Source organism: Doryrhamphus excisus, linkage group LG19, assembly GCF_037039965.1.
Source record: "Doryrhamphus excisus strain RoL-2023G ecotype Guam linkage group LG19, RoL_Dexc_Guam_v1.1, whole genome shotgun sequence".
Taxonomy (NCBI): Eukaryota; Metazoa; Chordata; class Actinopteri; order Syngnathiformes; family Syngnathidae; genus Doryrhamphus; species Doryrhamphus excisus.
This window is the reverse complement of record NC_136375.1, coordinates 11,709,147-11,730,595: the sequence shown is the minus strand read 5'-3', so window position 1 is coordinate 11,730,595 and position 21,449 is coordinate 11,709,147. Positions and strand designations below refer to the sequence as shown.

Genomic DNA, 21,449 nt, shown 5'->3' with positions numbered 1-21,449 from the left:
TTAACCACTTTTTTTTCTAAGAATGCAGTGCGTAATGTTTCCTGGTTATGTTGAGTTAGTATAAACTATTCATGGTCTTGAAATGCAAACACTGCTCTGCTCGTATCAGTGTGGTTTTTTTTTTCCTCTTCCCTCTTGACAAAGATAACCGCTTTATAATACCAGACAAAAGGTAACCGCTTAAATGAAGGAACGTGTTATGATCAAATAAAAACAGCGTTATTTTTACTTTACAGATCCACACACCCAGGCTGCAATTAAATACAGATGGCAGTCCAAACCACCAGCATGGCTCTACTTTAAATCGCTTTCATTACTGTCATCATTTAGCTTTGAATGTATATGTATGTTACATAAGAGGACAGAAATATTCCCAAGGAATCCGGCTCTTCCAGTTTTAAACCAAGCGAGTTTACTTTTGGGAAGTGTAAGGTGGCTGCCTGACAGTGTGTGTTACATGTTGGGCTTCAACTGGCAGCAAATTACCCTCATAGGCTGCAAACATTGTAATAACAAAAAGGCTCTGTAACTCTGTAAGTTTTTGTTTTTATTTAGTTTTCATAGCAGACAATTAGTTGTGCTCTCAGTCAAATATCAGCATTCATTATTGTTCCCGGTGCAGACGGGATTTTAATGTCATATCTTTCTCGTGTTAATTAAAAACAAGCTGAATAAACTTAAGAAATGTTAAGGGTACACCCTGTTAAGTTGGTTCTCTTTTCTCGGGATTGCAGCGTCTCCTGGTGGTAGATTATATCAAACCACAAACATTGAAAGAAAATAATATAAACGATCGTGTGCACATAAAAAAATATGTTAAAAAACTCATGATCGAAACAAACTATGTACATTTTTAAGTAAACAAACATGATTTCAAACAGGCAACCAATGACACGTCATATTATTTTATGTCAGGCATTTTCTGAGACTCCTACTCAAGAAGCCGCCGAAGGACCCCAGTATGTCCATGCTTGCCGAACGTAAGTAATTTTTAAAAATCTGAATTTTCCTGAAAAATATAACATTTCCTTTATTTGAGCGATGGCTATATACATGTCTTGTGTTTCCAAACTCCAAAAGAAAGTTGTAAAAGCGGCCAAATAGTCAAATAGTACCTGTAAAATTTCGAGTAGCCAACGTTAGCTTTAGCATCGTCTGTCAGCACACGTGTTGTCATGTGAACTTGCTTGGGATAATTGTCAGCAGCTTATTGTGGCTTAAAGAATACTTTTAGTCACATCAAGTTTTGTTATGTACATTCAATTCCATTGTGTATTGTGTATTCTATTGTGTTTGGTTTGTTTTCGTGACGGTGACTATCTCTTTAGCTTTAGTATTATTGTCGTGTAACGTGGCATTTAAAGCCAATTCATGTGTAAACAATGAACGTACACGATGTTTACAATGGTGTGCTTGCCTAACACGCCAACCTGGGCCACCATCCAGTTTCAGATTGTGACAGGAGTTACATAGTGTTAGATAGTGACAGAACTTCTCTTTCTCCAGCCCGGAGGAAACAGAAGTGGTCAGTTGATCCAAGGAACACTGCCTGGAGCAATGACGACTCCAGGTTTGGCCAGAAGATGCTGGAGCGAATGGGCTGGTCCAAAGGAAAGGTATGTTTTTGAAGTACTATTCCCTCTAATAGTGTGATTTTGCGTGTTTGTTTACTCTACTGCAGAAGGTAAGGGACACACACACACCAGTGTTTGAAATGTGAATATGCATGGATCCACTGTACAGACAAAATGAGTATTGAATATATGACTTGACTCTTTTTATCATATGCAGGGCCTTGGCAAAGGTGAGCAAGGAGAGGTTGACCACATTAAAGTGAAAATTAAAAACGACTGCCATGGTCTTGGCGCCAGTGCAAGCCAAGAGGTGAGCTTAAAGGAAAGTGCATGTTTTCTTTTCTGGAATTTTGCCCATCATCCTCAATCCTAATGTGAGATATGAACACTCTAGTCTTTCTTTGTTCTGTGCATTCTAAGCTATAAAAACTATAATTATTCCGCATATAAACCCTTCTGAAAAATGTTTTTAAAAAGCAACAACGCTTCAAGCTACAGGAACCTTATTGTTATTATTAACATTGTTACACCAAGAATTGCTTTATGGATGTAGTGACACCTCGTCGCAACACACCGACTAGCTACTTGCTTCACCACACACTTGCTCTTGATGCCTCAAGCTACGAAGGAAAGCTAATGCTACGTATTGGAGCTGCTGCCACAGCTGCTGTGTTTTTGTTTTTGAGGTTGGATTGTAGTTGATGGTTGATTCCAAAAAAGTGGTGAAGAAAATCTGTTTGACTCTAAATATGAGGTTTAACATTATACAAAACACTCCTATAGTAACTTTTACACTCCTAATATTTTTGTTTACATCACACCGCAAGCTACCAAGCTCACTATTTAGCTACTCCTATTTGAGGATTTGAAACCGAAAGTGTTTAAAATGGAGTGGGGAAGAAGGACAAACAAGCCAAAAACGTACCACTTCCACATGGAATGAAAGGAGAATCGTTTTTTTCACTCTTATCCCAGCCATGTCATGTCCGTTTCAACCATGGCATGTCTGCTCGACCCTGCTGGCTCAGTAGCCAGTCTTCATGCAGTGTGACAGGGAATGTAATCTAACACCATGTATCGTAGCGTTACAGATAAGATAAGATATGCCTTTATTCGTCCCTCAGTGGGGAAATTTGCAAGATACAGAGTGACCACAACACTACATATAACTTGTCTTTCAATACCTTTTGACTAATAGGCCATAGTTACGCACAAAACAGCAGTGATTTATTATTTTTGACTGTAATTGCATGCCTAAATTTGCAAGTGATTCCTTCCTGTGGTGTGTCTAGGATAACTGGATCGCCCACCAGGATGATTTCAACGACCTCCTTGCTCAGCTGAACAACTGCCATGGCCAAAGCAACAGCACCGGTAATAATACATACACAACGTATATTTTGTGACTACTTCTAATTGCATTGGTCATTGAACTACTGCTATGTTGACGCTACCACCTAGGGACAGTAGAGGGTGCTACAGTGCAGGAGATGTATATTGTTTTATAGCCACTGGAAAAGGGACATTGTTTGTTTCTTTCGGCTTTTTCCTGTACTTTGTGGTATTGATGCATCTTTTATCATTTGTTATTTGCAGAAACTTTGCCAAAAGAGCACAAAGGCTTCAGCTTGGAAGAGAAGTCCAAGACCTCAAAAAAGCGAGTCCATTACATGAAATTTGCTAAAGGTGAGTTTCACCATTTAAATTGCCAAAGTTTACAATAATTTACAGCTTCCTCCATTCTCAATAATTGCCTGGAAAAAATGTGGCTATTACCTCTTATGCGCTGAAAAAAAGAAGCTTTTGGCTACACTTTGGTGTTTTCTCACAGCTTTATTAACTTTGATGCCATCCAGCCCAGACATCCTCCCTCACCCCTCGCTGAGCCCTCTTTGCATGGCTCACAGCTCACTATGTTGACCAGAGATCTGTCAACCTACTCAAGGTCACTTGGCCCCGGTCACTGCCAGGGGAGGTTATTCATGACGACGTAACGTTAAACTTTCATTACATATCGGGAAGCTTCTCTGGGTGATGGGCACAAGGAGGAACCTGGTGTTTAAGGATGACTGGAGAGCAAAATGAGTAAACACTGGGTCATATTTTATAGGAGAGAGGCTTATAGTTGGGAGATTAAGGAGCGGACTGAGGGTTTAGTGCTGCTGGAGCAGCTTGCACCGTAACATTAGGTGCACAGAAATTGTTGTCACCGTATGCTAAGGAGCCAAAGAAAAAGCACCACAACCTTTTGGAGTAACTGAGCTTTTCTTGAGACGTGCTGAAGCATCATCATGACATCGCTTTCATTCAAAAAGCCAAAGAAAAAACAATAAAATGACGGTTGTTGCATTCTAGCATGCTGAGCTCTCCTAGGATTTATTTTTTTGGCAGAAAATTAAAGCGCGGCAGCCGTCTGATGACATTTGTTAAAGTAATTAATCAACGATCACTTAGTTCGGTAAACATCTGGAAGATCTCTACGTCATTCAGCAGCCACTTCCTGCTTCCTGTTTGGGGCATCTGGCTTGTCCATTTATGTGGACATAGCAGATGACCCCGCCTGATAAAAGCGTATCAGGATGTTTGCTACCTGTGCCGGGTCAACCCCAGACCCGGGGAAGCATGGCCGCCAAGCTAACTAGCTCAGATGTTATTCCAGCTCCGTTTTCAACACCGCATCAAGTTGTGAACCCCCACCCCCACCCCCTTGCCTTTGGAGTGCTTAAAATAGCCCAGTGATAAGTGACTCTAACAATGCCTTTCTCATGAGTTTTGACCAGTGATGAATGTGCATGTTCAGTTGGACATTCGTGTTGACTGCTTCATTGTCTTTGCCCCGGGACAGACTCGTACCCCAGCCTGTCATCAGCTAATAAATGCTGATGGGCCCCTGAGACTATTGAGATGAAATCCATTCCAGGAGATCCTTTCCACTTCTCTTCTGCAGCTGTTTGGGCCTATCTATCCCAAAAAAAAAAAGGGAAGCACCTGACTTTTAGGGTCTGTCAAATATTTTCATCTTCTGCGGAAGATGGGAAAGACGCCTGATGGGAAATTTAGGCAGGCTGCGTTCATACGTATACCAGTTTCTAGCATGTTTGCATATCTGTCTTTGGCAGCGGAACACAATTTAATTTGCTTCTGCTTGTGCGTCTGGACCGCTTTTCACGCAACCAAAGGGGTGCTTCCTCCTCTTGTATGTCTTGTACCATAAGTACAAATTTGGCCGCTCAGTTCTCCTGTGGAGTGTACATGAGATTTTTGTACAATACATTTAATCGTCTTGTACATAACCTCTAATTTATGCAATTAATGACTTACCTTGGTGGTTTGCGGTGTCTTGATACGGGAAACACAGTGTTACCTGGAAACCACCAACCTCGCCCCACCACGCCCCGTTTGCATGACCAACCCTGAACACTCGCCGCCCTTTGAAGCCGTTGCCAAGTTGAGGCTCGCTAATAGATTAATTCCCGCTAAGCTCATTACAGGGAGGTTGGCAAAGTCAAGTACAACTCGCCATTCCCTCAATGCGTGCACACCCATGTTGTCACTATGTGCAGGCCAAGCAGTCAAGTCATGATCACCTTTGCCAAGGAGGTTGTTTTCTCTGACGTTCATTAGTCTTCGTGGTTATGGAAAAATTACTCAATGCATTTCTACGTTTGGGGGGATTTGGAAAATGGTTTGGCTGTGTGTAAAGGTGTGTGCATGATTCTTTTAATGATAAAGTCATTGTGTGTGAATGCTGACAAAGTAATGTACTAATGCCTTTGTGTGGCACAATTACCGCGATGCTGCTTTACATCGGGGGTTTTGGTGAACTTTTATTTTTATTTGGAACTTTCTTTAAATCAGACTTTGTGTCTGGATATATAGAATTGCTGTGCTATAGACATAATGTTATGACATCAGCAGAAAAAATGAACCTCTAAAATCACACATAATGATTGATTTGTTATAAAATAAAAATACGGTTGTCCCTCGCTGGGTGCTTGCAGGGCCGTGTTTAGTCATTTGAGGGCCCAAGGCAAACTCAGACACTGCCCACCCCCACATCCTTGTACTGCACTGACAAAACAATTTTCATTTATTTAAATTTAATTTTTTTCAAAAGGTAAAAGCCACTTTTTTCCTGTTTTTGATGTCTGTCATCTTAAGTTGATAGTTACATTGCCATGTTTATTTAAAAAACAGACATATGAACCCAGATCTTGCAGCTCCCCTGACTGTGTGGCCACCGTGCGGCCGGCTCAAACATTAACTAATGCTAATTCTGAAATAATGGCAAGCCATCATGTGTAAATAATGCCATGGCATCGCCTGAATCTTCCTACACATCCAATCCAAATGAAAGTCATCCCTGTGCTGCTCATAGCCAGTAGAGGGAATATGCACTTGCTCTGAGTATTGCTATGATTTGTGATGCTAGTCACAGCAATTTCTGTGTTTATCAGTGAAGCGTCCAAATATCTCCCTCCCACTTACCGGGGGCTGCTTTTAATCGACTTCCTGTTCATGCTGGCCCTCTCACTGCCAGCGCTGAGGATTGATGGCTTCTCTGTGTGTGTGTGTGTGTGTGTGTGTGTGTGCAGGGGGTGGGGGGCATCGAAATCTCTGCTGCTTATTTGCAGCAGGCATAAACCAGTAACCCAGTTTTAATTGCAAGCTCCATCTATCACCTGTCATGGCCGCAAGGGCACTTGATGCTCCAGTCGTCGTTTGGTTATACCTGGAGGGGTCATATTGAATCGTGTATTCACCGCTTAAGTGTTTATTTGTCTCACCTTCCCTCTTAAAAACAGGCCCATAGTGATCTTTCATGGATTTATCTGAACTGTGTGTTGTTGCCATTTCAAGCGTGTCCTTGGAAACCAACTTGTATTGAATAACACACTCCCCTAAATGCCTCATCAGGCTCTCTGCCACCTTTTGGTTACTAAAGGGAAAAGTGGGCTTTTTTATCACAACATTATTTGCACTTTCACCTGAAAGCCTGCCATTTTTTGACAGGTTCTTCCTCTTCGAAACCTCCAAAAGGTCACACTTGGACGTTTGACCTATGTCCAGCATAGGACCGTTGCCACCCCCCCCCCACCCCCAACCCCTTTTCCTATTTATTTTAAGTTGCTTTCTTGGTTCAGCTTCTCAGACCTGCATGTGCAGGGACTTCCAAAAGCCAAGAGTGGGCAGGGAGATAGAGGTTGTAGAGCAATAAATAACCAAATGTTATCAGAGGCGCGCTGAAGGAAGAGGATGCAGCTGTACGAACAGGACCCGGGGCCCGAGACGGACCAGTGTGTGTGTGTGCTCCAGGAGTCTTTGAGGCCCCGGCCTGAAAACGGGAGACTGGAGGCGTGGCGTGGCCAGGCTCGTCGCCAGTTTATTTTTCTTTGCCGTTTTATCCTCCGGAGACAGAAGTAGGCTCCCCTTTCTTCAGTTTGGAGCTACACCCCCCACCCCCCACCCCCACGTCATATACACACACTTGAAATGTCTGCATATTTATAATTCCACGTTGGCGACAGCCACTGTGGTTGATGTCGTCCTTCCTCCCTTCCCGTCCTCAAACGGGATATGTAACACGTAAATAAAAGCCACATGGGGTGCACCCCCCACCACCACCTTCTTATGTTATCCGCATTGTTCTGTACATAATAAATTTCATAATTACTGCGTCAAAATTGAAGTTAATAATTTTTCAAATTAACCATAATAAATTTTTGCTGCATTTTATTGAAATAAAATAAATGTCAGGACAGAATTCCAGTATATACATTTGTATGTATTGACACCTCCAAATGAACTTAAAATCTTCTATTGTGACTGTTGCACTTTGAGATCAGTTATTTGATGTAAAGTGCGTTTATAAATTACATTTATTATTATTATTGAAAGTCAAGCTAAAATATACCACACACGTATTAAAATGTATTTCCCTAACGCTTGTCTCTTCAATAGTTGCAGAATCACACTTTGATAGCCTGAGTGTAGATGTCTTTTCGGGGGTGTTGCCATGTGCATGTACGTCTGTTTCCCTCGGCACTGAAAGGACACATCGTGTCGCCCTATTCGTGGGGTTAAGACGCTATAAAATCTACCTGACTTTAATGAACAACTATATTCTTTCAGGGAAGGACCTTTCCTCCCGAAGTGTAACAGACCTCAACTGTATCTTTGGAAAGAGAGCAAAATCCGCCACAAATCCTGAGCAGGTAAGACATACACCTTTTCAAATATTACCCTTCATTAAGAGCATTTCATATAATTAATACCTAATTCTTTAAGTAGACTTGGGGTGTCTGAAGTGTGTCCATGCTTTAATTTTTTGTAAATTAAATAATTAATTTTTATTGGCCTGTGGCACATAAAAAATAAATACAAGAAATCAACAAAATTTGGGGGGAAAAAAACAGCAGAATCAATTTGAATGATTTGATTTTTTTAGATTTTAATTTTACGAAAATAAAGGGACAGTATATGGGGTGAGGAAAGTGGTAAAAAATATATATATTTACATTTATTAAACCAAATAATCCAGTCAAAAATATACAAATAATTAAAAATGTATTATAAAGTCGTCATTTTATGTGAAATGGTCAGAACATTACCAAAAAATGTAAAAGTTGGACTGTTTGGGGGGATAAACAAGTAGAAAAAAGAAAAGGTTTACACTAATTATTTTCCCCCCAATATCACAAAGCTGAGATGTAGGCTGTTTTTCTTCAGTATACAGTATATAACTTTCACATATCTGCATGGGTTGTTGTACAAAATGTACAATATCAAAGTGTCCCGTCCATTCTTTGATTTGTTTAGTATACATATGTTACGGAATAAATGTGTACTAGACAATGCTCAAATCATCTTGTCGGATGCAACATTTGTATAATCCTAATCAAGTTGACTTTATTTGTACTCTCAAGTTGTTTCTCCGAGCTAGGTCAGCTGTCCAAATTTTGTTGACCCAGAATGTGCTTTTGGTGGTAATTACTCGGTATGACCCCCCAGCGCTGATGCTACACTAAAATGTTTGGCTCATGAGCTAGCCCCGTGGCTCCAGATTAGCCTCGTCACAGCGTGCGGCTTTTTAACGTCGCCAGCCAGGCCGCCGGTGGTGGCGAGAGCAGCGAAATCCAGTTAAAGGATTTGCACTCTGAACCAACCCCACCGCTGTCACACTTCTGTCTTCAAGGCCTCCTCTTCAGGGGTGCCGACGGTTGTTATTAATCCAAGGGAAATTGTGGCTCGTTCTGCAGAAAATATAAAAACGATGATGCTTGCAAAAAAAACTTATGTGGCCACTGCCGGCCCTTTCCAGGGGTCGTTAGTGGAGTACATAATTATATGCACAATTTGGGTATCCGTATGAATCAGAAAATACTCGTTTAAAGTGATCATGACTGTCCCGGGAGTCACATGCAAAGTGTTATTATATTCACAATAATAACACAAGAATAGCATTCACTGATATTGTGTTGCAATAACTATGATATAACACACACAAATATGGCCACATGTATACGAAACAGACCGCTGTAAAATAAGAGGAATATGCAAAAAAAATCAGCTTCATTAAAATTTAAGCGCTGTTCACATACAAAGTAAATAAAATGTCGGCAAACGCCTCATGTCAGTAACATAACAGCTTATATGGACGACATACATCACCACAGGAACCATGACACAGGCAAAAGAAAAATCCTTTTGTCTTCTTTGTCGGTTATCACCAACATTTGGCTTGAAGAAATTGGCACCGGAAGATCCATAAATTCTGAAGATGGCAAAAAAAAAACATCCCTCTCGACTTGACTCCTGAGGGTGTTGAGCCACCGCATCACAATGGCGACCGCTCCTCAGCTGATTAACACTGGAAACGCAGGCGACAAACACAAGCGTTCGCTCTCCTAATCGTTTGGTTATGGCTTGTTATTTTTCAGCCAGGCGGGACTCCGTTGACCATATCGAAAATATTCAACACAATTACAATGGACTCCCACAAGGCCCCATGTCGGAGCCCAGCGCTGTCTGAGCTATGCAGGGAAGAGCTAAGTGGGTGATGGCCCAATCAAGCTGTAGCTATTGTGCAGCCAACGTGCTATTTCACATATTCTAAGACTTTGCGTATGGAACATCCATGACCTTTTGGCGTTATCGTCTATCTGCATCCAGACAAGGTGACACCAAGAGACCAAATCTGGGCCGGCTTCTTTGGGTCCCCACGTGAATCATCAAGCACTTCATCCAAGCCGCCCACTACTGTCTCTCTTCAGCCGCCTTTCCACTCACCCACCGCTGGGGTTTTCCTTCCTCTGCCGTGCTTCCTGTTCGCTTCTTATCACTGCTCGCAACGCTCCCCTGAAACACACACACACACACACACACACACACACACACACAAACACGCACATAGCTGCCTTGCATGCCTCTCTTCATCAAAGGCTAGAGAGGGACGTAGTGACAAACACTCGCCGGGCACTTCATTAGGAACATCTGCAGAATGTAATGAGATTCAATACAGATTCACAATCTGGGTTTGTAGGGAGTACTTGCAGCATGTCATGCTCTGTTGTGACTATTCCTGTGTAATTATGCTAACTAAGACACTATGATGCACTTTAAGTATGCGGAAAGTTAATGAGTTACTGCGTCTGCTAGTTGCAGTCGACGATTACAACACCGTTTTGCCACAATTGCTTGATGACTGGATAATCAGTACCACACAATTGACAATATTGTTAATCAGTGATGCCCATCTTTATTTAGCATCATTATTGTGACATTTCAGGAAGTGATATGTGAATGGCCGCCACTTTTTTCATGTCGTCAATGGGAAATGTATGCGTCATAACAGCATCTGTCCATCCGCGGCGCTCCGCTATCCATCACCCGTCCCACGCTCGCACGCCTCCACCTCCCCCGTCTCCTGCCTCCTCAACACAATTACTCACCGCATGACAAACGACAGGCTGCTGAGGTATCAGAAAGAGGCGGCCACTTTTTAAATGAAGGCGATCTTGGCAGTCTCCCCGCGCTTATCAGCGGGCGAGCAGTGCCCCTGGCCGTCCCGCGTCCCTCCCCTCACCGCTCACCTCCGGCTCCACCGGCCCTCCTTGCCCTCCTCGAGGGGTTTAGTTAGAGGAGCCGCGAGGAAGCTGCAGCGCGGCTTGATTTATCTCCTTGGCCCCCCTCTGCCCGGTTCACTCACGCCGGCCGAAAAAGCCGACGAGGCTCCAGCGCGCCCCCCGGCTCCAAAGCCCAGCATTAGCTGAAATAAACCATTCTGCCGCCCAGTGAAAAATGTCCTCTGATTGGCTAATTAATCAGTCAAAGGGGAGCAAGGCGGCTTGTGACTTGAGGGACCCAGGCGGGCGAGCGCAAGGGCCCCGCTGATAAATAGACTCCCCGCCGATTCATACATCAACAAAAGTTAGTCATTTTTTAAAAGCGCCAGCTCAGTTGAAAGGTGGAAATGAGCCACAGTTTTATTTGCCCAACCACCAATTCTTGTCTGTCGTGTATTTGATGGCAGAAATCTCTCTCATCAGCTATGAAACATGACTTTTGCCGCAATTGTGTATATATATTATCTGGTAATTAGAATTCTTAATTCACTTGAATTGTCTTTATTTAGTTTGCATTTAAATTTGTTGGTCATTTTTTTTGTTTTTATTTAATTTCTCTGGTTTAGTTATAGCTACATACTAAATCTGATTTAACATTTCACCGAATCCGAATTAAATTATTTCATTTGAGGCCACTCAACAAAATGTAGTTACATGTCCATTCCTTTTTAAAGTGATTAAAAGAAGAAAAATGTCAGAGCACAAATTGACATCCTCCTTGATTTGGACCTCTTTGAGTCAGACACTCCGCCTTCTCGGGTCAGCACGACCCCCGTGCCCTCTCCCACTCCCACGCCTGCTGGGCCACAAAGGGCTTGAGAGTGGGACCCTCGTCGGGGGGCACCTGTTGTTGCGAGTGTCTGCTGCCCACGCTTCATCCACATGAAGGATCGCACGTCAGCTGGGGGCGGGCGCCCTCTGGTACCAACACCTTTAGGAATACAAGGCCTAGTTTAGTGGGCCCCAGCGTCATCTAGACGCCAGGGAACTACTGCGTGTATTTAGTGCTAATTTGCTGACTGCATATCGTGGAAAGGAACATTTTTTTTGTAACTGAATCTAAAAAAAAAAATACATTTTCAACTCAGACAAATGTAGACATTTGAGTCCTGAAATAAGGATGACATAACTAACACCTACTCCAAGGTTTATAATAAAACAAATACCTTTTACTTTACACTCGTATCCAATGCAACAATATTAGTTTTGCAGCTCTGTTTTGGGAAGAAAAAAGAAAAAAATTACAATTAAAAATGAAAAAATATATAAAAACTGAAAATGTAATTTTAATTGCAACTCCTGTGATACCTATCTTTACAAGTATGCAATTTTGAAATGTCCAATCTGTATGAACCCCGATGAAAGGTTGTACATTTTGTTCTGTTGTGTCTGTAATATTAATGTATTGGTCATACATTTTTATGCCTGTGTGGAATAATTTATAGAACTAGCGGTTGATGTGTTGCCAGGCTAAATAAAGCAGCACCATGGCGATGGCATGGTCCGTTGCACCGGAGCAGGGCGTCACGCTTAAAGTGAAACGGAGGCACTCAAATTCACTCTCAGATAACATCTAATTGAAGGCTTAACCTTCCCCTTTTTTTCTTCAGAGGCCCTTTTTTCACTCATAGTGCCAAAAAAACATCACCACCCCGCCAAATGACACAAACTGACACACACATTGCACGTTTACCACCTAGCTTCCCGGCAGTGCCTCCAGGCCAGACCATCTCACTGACACTTACAGATTAGCGCTGGTGGGGAGAAGGAGAAAAAAAAAACAGGGTTTGTGTGTCTTAGTTAAGCTATAAAAACGCACAGCCAGGCTAATTAGCGTCTACTGCTAACTGCCCTCTTCGCTTTAATCACCGACTTGAATAAATCACAGCCGTGGAAAGTAATCTATGGCGTCCCTCCGCGGGGTTTGGGGTGGGCGTCGTCGGCGGGGCGATGTCTGAGGCGGTCAGGCCGCGTGCATAATGCCGTCTTCATTTGTTTAGTTATGATAAACACGGGTGTAAAGTGCAGTAGTTGAACACCCATTTATTTTGTTTTAACGAGTCTGTAGAACCCCTCCATGTACGTTCAATTCAGTCTTCTCTTTGCTGCTTGGTGTTAATCATGTCTCAAATGAAAGGACGTACAAGTATTGGTGCCACTTCAGGGGCAGCAACGTTACTGCATGGTTATTGATGGCGAAGCAATGGCTTTTGGCTTATTTACCAGCGTGTAAGGTAGCCACCTGTTTTTCTGTCCGCCCACATCAGGCCCATGAAGGATGGGCTCCTGGACCCGTGCTCTCATCAGGGAGAGACAGCTGGCTAATCAGGGCCTGATCCATAGACCTCGAGTATCGCCAAATTTATTATTGTGGCAGGACAATGAGGGCACCCTCGCGCAATTACGGACCCAACCGATATTGGCTGGAAATTATTGGGAAAAAAATAACAAGTATTGCAAACAGGCATTTTTTTTTCTAAGAGAGCAACTGCAACTTCATCAAGGTCTAATTGCGATGGAAACTAGGAAGTGATTTAGAAAAAAAAAAAGTGTGACTTTATGTCAGATTTATTGAAACTCATTGTTACGACCCAAGGGAACAAACAGGAGGCGGGAAAATCAAGTCACTCTGGTTTATTAATGAATAAACCAAGAAAAAATGACAAAAAAACACATGCCCAAAAGAAACTGTCCTGAAACTGTCCTGGCCCAAACAGAAGGACAGTGAGGTGAACGGGCCGACCCAACACACCTCCACTGGTCACACCCGGACAGGCTGCTCAGCGTCACATCGGCTGTTGAGTTGTCGTGGGGAATGACGAAGAGGTGGCGATTGTTCATATTTTTCATTATTTATGCAATTTCTGTCCAGTTTGACAACAATTTGAAGAACAGCCAATTAGGAATCAACTTTGTTGGAGGTACAATGGAACCTCCGAAATTCAAACACCGAGTGTGAATCACTGTCATGCATGAAGTCTGCACATTTCTTTGGCCTTTTTCACCTTTACATCACCGCATTGAGGGGCTGTTGCACGAGGCGATATAGCATACAAATCTTTGATGAGAACCTCCTTGCCGCAACCTGAACACTGGAAATGGGTGGGGATGGTTCTTTTAGCGTGACATAATCAAAAACATGCAGGCATGGCAACAAAGGAGTGGCTCATTAAGGAGCACATTGAAGGACATTAAGGCGCTGGGATTTTTTAATTTTGGTGCTTTGAAACTTAATTTTTTCCGAAAGTTGTCTACGGGGAAATGACAAGACAGGGTTTTCAAATTTTCGCACTCTGGAAGCCAGTTTGAAAAAATACCGTTTCAGGTCACCGACAATTTAATTTCTGTGTGGACGGAAGGCTCAGATGACAAAACACTTTTAGTCCTTTTATGGCTTTTTACAACACTTGCTAAAGATATTAAGACTCAAAGTCTAAGTAAATTAGGACAGTAATGCATTTTGAGTAAGTGATGGTATTTCAGTCTTTTTTTTGTAGTTTTTAAGTACACCATTGATTTCGCATTGAGCTAACACATCAGCCCGCTCTTAACGAAATTTCTCCACTCTTGTGCAATTCTGTCAGGTAAACTTTGACAAGAAGTGCAGTGAACCAAAACCAGCCCCATCCAAAGCATCCTTCTCCTGGCCGGTCGCCTCCTCCTCCTCCTCCAATGCACTGTCTGGCCTGGGAGTCTTGGCACATGCCCGTTGGCTTTCCACAGGCTTCATTAGCAGGGAGAGAAAAAACTGGAGCGTCTTGAAGGAGGCGGCCTGTTGAATGTCTTCCCACCCAACCGTTTTTTTTTTTTTTTTTTTTAAACACCGGGACCCTCGGCAGGCCCTCCCTGTGTTCCCTCCACCCCCACCTGGGGAGGGTGCAGCGCAGGAAGGGCCCGATAGCTAGCCAGGCCGCTCCTCTGCCGAAGGAGCCTTATCTCAGAAGTGCACACAGCTCACTGAGCGCATCCTTTTCCTGGGGTTCTGGGCCGAGTAGGAGGAGGAATTGGAGGAGGAGATGCTGTGACATAGGTGCTTTTTTTCCTCAACCTTTCCACTACTCACCCTCCATGTGCTCCAACCAGGGATGGCTGTTTTCTGGCTTTGGCACACAGTACATTCCAGGTTAGGGTTTGCACAGGCGAACAACTATTTAAAGTTGCACTTGCAGGGTTCAATATAATCGTAGAAAATGTTGCTTTATGTAAATAAAAAAAAGGCACCATTTTTGTTTAGGAATAGAGATTTGGTGGTTGAGCAAGCTAGATTTTTAGTAAATTATATCTTTAATCAAATAGTCTGCTTGAGCTACATTACAATTTAGGCAAAATTAGATTTCTTTAGTTTTTAAACCCAAGGAGGGTTTTTGTAAAACATCCTGCAAAATTATTTTCTTGAATTCTTATAATTATAACCAAGCGCCAAATGTAGACCTAAGAGGATTTATATCATGGTGCTCCCTGCCCACTGTATTAAAATATTTTTAAAAACAGCGCATTAAAAATTGTTACAGAAGAAAAGAGATCATGTTGGTAGTTTTTGTAAAAAAAAACAACCCAAAAACTAACAAGACAAAAAACTGTGTATATACATTTAATTGGTTCCAAACCCCACTGCATTAAATTAATTTTTGCGATCTTTTTAATAAAAGGAATATTTTCATAGTTAGAGCCTTGAAGATCTGTTTATGACTTTCTAAATAAGTTTTTAAACATTATTACACCCCTGTTGTAATAACTCGGCTATAGTGACCTTTACACTCCAACTAGTTTACACCACAGTGCAGCTCTTATGCTGCAGGGACTTCAGAGCATCCTAGCGAGCTATCCAGTTAGCGTTGAATTTATTTCTAAACTTAAAGCCATAAACATACCACTTCCACACACAACACATATAGAACATATAATCGTTTGCCAGATCTGACAGACAGCTCCACAAGTAAATTCAATTGAACTGAAAGTGATAGCTAGAAACACTAAGCTCTTTCTTGAAATGTACCATTGTACCAAATTTGAAAACTACCTAAGTGGCCCCCCCTAGAAGGAGTAAATAAATGTCTTCAAGGTTGGTAGGTCTTCTGTGTTCAAAAGAATTTGCAGACAACACACAACTTTCCTTTCAACTCATGTTGCATTGTTTGTGTGTTGCTAACAATCAGATTTTGAAACTGGACTGATAATTACATGTTAGAAAAACCAGTAGACCTAGTAAAAGGAGGAAACACGATCCCCAAACTGAGTTGCTGAGGTGTTTCCTCGAAACATGTTGCCATCAACACTGGCCAAGCGACTCGACCGGGCTGCCAATGTTGCTGACTGCATGTTGTGTGGTGCGTCGCCATGGCCAGCAAAGCACTTTCACTCTTGTTGCTTCGCCAGCCCTTCATCAGATCCTCCCCGGGGCAGCCAGCAAGATCCACGTACTAAGTTCCAGACACTTTTCCCCTTGATGGAGATGTTTCTCAGCCACTCACCTTTTCCTTTTGTGCGGCTCATTTGCCCTCCCGGCTTCCTCCCTCCCTCTCTCTCTCTCTAGAGAGAGTAATTTCACAGGCAGTTGTAAAGTGGCCCCCAGCCATCTTCCCCCAAATCCCAGTTAACACGTTGTTTGGCGCTGTCAGCTCGCTTTAAAGCCACCGTCTCTGCTCTCCTGGGCCATTGTGTGAGGTAACGGCCAGTATAGATTTTCTCTGAAGTTGGGAAACTTTAATGGTGGGGCCGTACAAGCACCACTCTTGGCTCGCAGGTTGCTCAAACTTAGTTTAGCCTCAATCATCTCTGCGTGGATGTTTCAGTCCTTCATTTCCCCCCCTCTGGTGTTGTTTATAGCTAAATTGTTTTTGCATCAGGTTTGTGTGTCATCTATAGCAATGTATTTTTTCCCACCCTGATCAATATATCAGTTTATCAAACAATGGTCATGTCCCTTATGGAGAAGTATTGACTACCTGCAGCGGTTTTAGTGCCTTCTAGACTAATAGCTTGTGGCCTTTCATCAAAGTCCTGGGTGGCCACTAAACCAAACAAAACGAAAAATGCGAATTATTATTATTATTATTAGTCATATAAACATAGACATGAGACTCGCTTGAAGTAGGAAGCATGGTGATCAATGCACCTAAAAACTATGATGTCCTTTTTATTGTAATCTATCAGTTATTTCTTTAAAAGTTTAATATTTTGTCTTGGGTCAGTACAGTACTACAAAAACAATACCACTGATTCCGCCCCTTGGTAAATACTTTCATCCATTTAGCAATGTCAGTAAAGGTGTTCTTGTGTTGATATGCAGACCACAGTCCTTCCACCTTATCACAGTAAATATACATAAAGACCAGGAGGGATTTCGAGTCCCGGAGGCCCTGCTTGAATGTACATATTGTGTTAGCAGCCCATCCTTTACCTTGTCTTTCCCAATCAGCGTAGAGAGCCAAAGCAGTATAATCACAGTGTAAAAGCATAAAAGGCCAAGCAGCGAGGTGACTCGACACAAAACACGACATTTTTCAATTCGTCTCTTAAAAGGCAGTCCCCTCTGCCATCTCCGAGGTAATAGCCTCGCTCGGGCTGCATTGTTTAGGGTGATCCTCAGGAGGAAGTAGCGTATTCGTCTTCCGGACAAATCATTTATGCATTGAGTAGGCCATTAGGAAAATGGAGACAAATGGGTCAGGGGCGGGAGGTGACAAATAGACTATGTTGGCCATGTTTAATGTACAGCGAGAAGCCCAAAGGTCTTGATTTGATTTAAGTGACCACACTTATTCCTACACCGTATCATTTTGACAAATGAGTGAATTAACCATGTTCTACTTTTCATAAAGCATCTCGGCCTGAGACATCCTATATCAGATCCCTATTGGTCCTCCATTCTGGTTGGAGCCAACAGACCAACTTCAGCAGAATGATCTTACCCCGTGCATACGCGTACCTCTTCACGGCAGAGGGCTAGGTCCATTTTTTTTAACGCAGGCTTTGCTACACATCTTAAAATAAAGCTCTGCTGTCAGTCAGCTACAGATGTATGATCTGTGTGGTTGTAAAGTTGATAAAAAGTTCAAATATTCATGGGAAAGTTTCATCAAATTTCATCCATAAAGGACTCTGGTTAGTGTGCAAAATTGATATATTGATAATATGACCCAGCCATTTTTGGGCGGCTGTTTTAACCATTTTTGGCTCATTTTCCTAGTCACACAGAATATTATGTTCTATGGCTATATAAAGATAGAATTTACCAAAAGATTAAACTCTCATAATCAGCAGTACAACATAGGTAAGTTTCAGGAAAATAGCAGTTCCCAACAAAAAGAGGGCGAAAAAACAGCTCTTGTATTTACATGTAAAAAGAGCCAATCTCTGATCTCTTCTGCCGCCTTGTGGATGTTTTTATATCGTAAAACTTCTCAAAAAGTGACTTGCATTATCACCTCTTTGCCTACAAAAACATAATAAGTTTTTGGGATTGGGCGTTTGGGTGTATAAAAAGGTCTTTACTATTGAATGAGAATCATTGGGAACCGGAATGGTTCAAATTCAAAGGAAGTACTAAAATTCAACCTACATGGTGCCATAGGAGTGGAACAGGTTGGTAGCCCGATGACCACCTCAGAGTTGGATTGTATGTAAAAAGTGATTGAAGTCCACAGTAGCGCTTCACAGAGCCACACCCTCTTCTCGGAGGCAGGCTGGACAAGCACAGTTTCAAACTCTTCCTATACAGTGAAACCTCCTAGAAACAGGATGGGAACCATCAAAAATGTCAATGCTGAGCGCTTGTGAGAAAGTGGTCGGCTGTTTTAAAAGGCTTTATTGTCACAACTTTTGTGTGTTGATAGTAAGACAAACAAGTAGCACAGGTTTGAGATGTATGACATAACCAGTATAATACCTGTGGAAAACTGCTGACTGATGACACGATTGCGTGTGCTACGTGTTTGGTCCCCAGAATATCCTTTTTTATTTGTTTATATGAGCCCTGCCTGGTCACATTGCTGTTGCACTTCAGGCTAATCTTGTCTCTCGTGTAAAGAGAAGCTGACTTCTGGCTAAAAAGTAAACTAAAAATGTTTGATTCTTATTTTAAACCCTTTTGACCTTTTATCACAGATTGTTGCAACATCATCCATCATGAAGATCTTCCTGGTTAAGCTTTGCATGACGTTAAAGCCATTAACCAAGCCATTGTGACACTTTTATCTTTTCACGTTTGTGCAGGGGAGCAACAGCAGAGACTCTCAGAGCGACGACGGCGAGGCTCCTCCTTGCCAACCTGACTCAAAGACCACCACCAACACGGTGACCAGTACCCTGTCCGTGAAAGAGTACTTTGCGCAGAGAATGACCCAGCTGAAGATGGCTCGTAACAACCAGTCCAACAACCCAACATGTGAGGATTCCTCTGCATCTAACGACAAGCCCAAAAAGAAGACGAAAAAGAAGAAGTCTGCAGAGGAGATGGGAGCAAATTGCAATGCACCTGTTGCAGAAGATGCTGCTGATGAGGACCAACAACCTTCAAATAAGAAGAAGAAAAAGAGGAAAAATGAGGAGCTGGAAGGCGGCGCTTTGAATGGAAAGGCCAGCTCAGCAGGAGAGCAGGACTGTGAGGAGGAGCAGGAGGATGAGAGGCCTCCCTCCAGGAAGAAGAAGCATAAAAAACACAAAAAGGAAGGCGAGATGCTCAATGGACTCGACCAGAATGTGGAAAATTGCGAGGTGGTGGGGTTAACGCAGACGAAAACTAAAAAACACAAGAAAAAGAAGCAAGATTTGTGATGAATTAGTGAGAAAGGCAAAGATCTTCAATGCCAGTGGGCTGATCACATTTTTACAGTTTTTTGGCAATTTTTTTAGGCCACTCGAAGTGCCTCAAAACATCACCGGGAAACACGCAGCTTTTCCCAAAGCATGCCATATTGTTGTCATGCTCACTATCAATTACATGAATTATTTGACCAAAACTATATTATCCAAGTTGTCAACATATTTATGGACAAGACAGATGAGTTTTTTCCTACATGACATCAAACCGTATGAATTGAAAATGTATTTAAAAACCACTTGGTAAAACAATGACCTGTGAGATGCAGACAAGGCTAATACAAAATAAATCCAAGTGACCACTGATGCTTATTTCCCTTGAAGTAAATACAGCACACACACCAGTTTATTTATTGATTGATGCTCTTCTAACTTGTGATTGGCTGTCCTTAATTATTGGCTTTTACCAAGCAGCTTGGAATGTGCTGTCAGGTTTTTGGATGATCCGATGAGGAAATTGGATTTCTTCACCTGTATGTTGAACTATCAACGTGTTGATCTGCAGTCACCAACAAGGGTGTGATGAGTCAGAGGAGGATCAAGGAACCACGTATATTTTTCCATTCCTTATCTTAATCTACTATCACAACCTTAACACACCTTGAAGTGCCGGAAGATAACCCAGCTATTTTTTTTCTTTCATTGGCGGAAACTGGCTTCTTTCCACAATAAAAGTTCAAGTTTTCCTCTTACAAAAATAATAGAAAAAACTTTTTCTCTCATTCTCCCCAAAATGCAGGCATTTGTTCATTTCTGGTCATTTTTCACGAGAAAAGGAACTATGGGGCTGAACTTTTTGTGCCCCATATGCTACTAAATGTCTCTCGTCAACTTCTCATGGCCAGAATCTAAGGCTCATCTAATTTCTCAGGCCCTTTTCTCACAACTAAACCAAACTCATGTTCTTCTTGTTTCTCCTGAGTTGATTGTTGAGTGACTTCCTGCTGGGATAATGGTACGGTCCGCCCTTTTCGGGCTGCTCAAGTAGTTTTTGTGTTTTGCTGACGGACCAACAATGCGGGTAAATAAATGACAAACACACATGTGAAATTAATTGCTGAATGCCATCTTTTAAATGCTGAATTTGACGCATGTTTGCATTGTCGTTTGCCCAGCGTGCCTCTTGATAACGTGCTTGTATTGTTTTCTAGTTAAAGGGTGGCGCCTACAATGGTCTTGCCTGCGAGACGCTGCATAATCGCACCGTGGCGTGAATATGGATTTTAGGAAAAGAGCGTGTGGTAAGTATACTGTTTGTAGTTCACGGGCCCACACACACTTCCACAGCGAGTGTGTTGAAGGGAAAGGGGCCCATACATCACTGATGCACAATCTGTCTTCAGGTGTCGCATCCCCTTCCTGTGTGTGTGTGTATATATACATTCTACAAGATTTTGGAAGTGTCTCGGTGAGGTTTTTTGTAGAAAAGGTCAAAGCTCACTAATGTTGGACCTTCTCAAATGATCCTCCACGCCAACCCCACCCCTCACAAGCATGTTTTTTATGCCGCTTGCTTTGTACACTGCTACAAAAATGTTATGCCGGCATGATGAATTAAGATACGCCCAACCCCTGCTAGGTGTGACCCAATACTTTTGTCATGTAGTCCTCCACCCCTCCCCAAAACATAGGATGGAAGTGTGTGTGTGTGTGTGTGTGTGTGCGAGAGAGAGAGAACGAGAGCTCCATGGCTGCAGCCCAGTATCCTGTCAACAGGAACTCCCAGATTTGATATGCAGTGACTTGTAGCCACAGAAGGAAACTGATTAGCTGCTTGCTAGAACATTTGTGTGTGCGTGTTAACCCACCTACCACAATATTTACTAATTAACTCTACTTAAAAAAAAAAACAAAAGTAGCATTTGTAACTGGTATACAGGCGGAAGTGAAGTTGCGCCTCCCGCTAACATTCCTAAAGGTCTTAAAAGTG

General features: G+C 42.4%; 1 protein-coding gene across 1 annotated transcript; it reads left to right on the top strand.

The window, feature by feature from the left end:
* Positions 1-909: 909 nt before the first annotated feature.
* Positions 910-20,569, top strand: pinx1 (PIN2 (TERF1) interacting telomerase inhibitor 1). Its single transcript, XM_058056741.2, has 7 exons — positions 910-980; positions 1,507-1,616; positions 1,792-1,884; positions 2,867-2,948; positions 3,171-3,260; positions 7,707-7,789; positions 18,914-20,569. The coding sequence occupies exons 1-7, from the start codon at positions 962-964 to the stop codon at positions 19,472-19,474; spliced, it is 1,038 nt and encodes a 345-aa protein (XP_057912724.2). The 5' UTR covers positions 910-961; the 3' UTR covers positions 19,475-20,569.
* Positions 20,570-21,449: the final 880 nt, after the last annotated feature.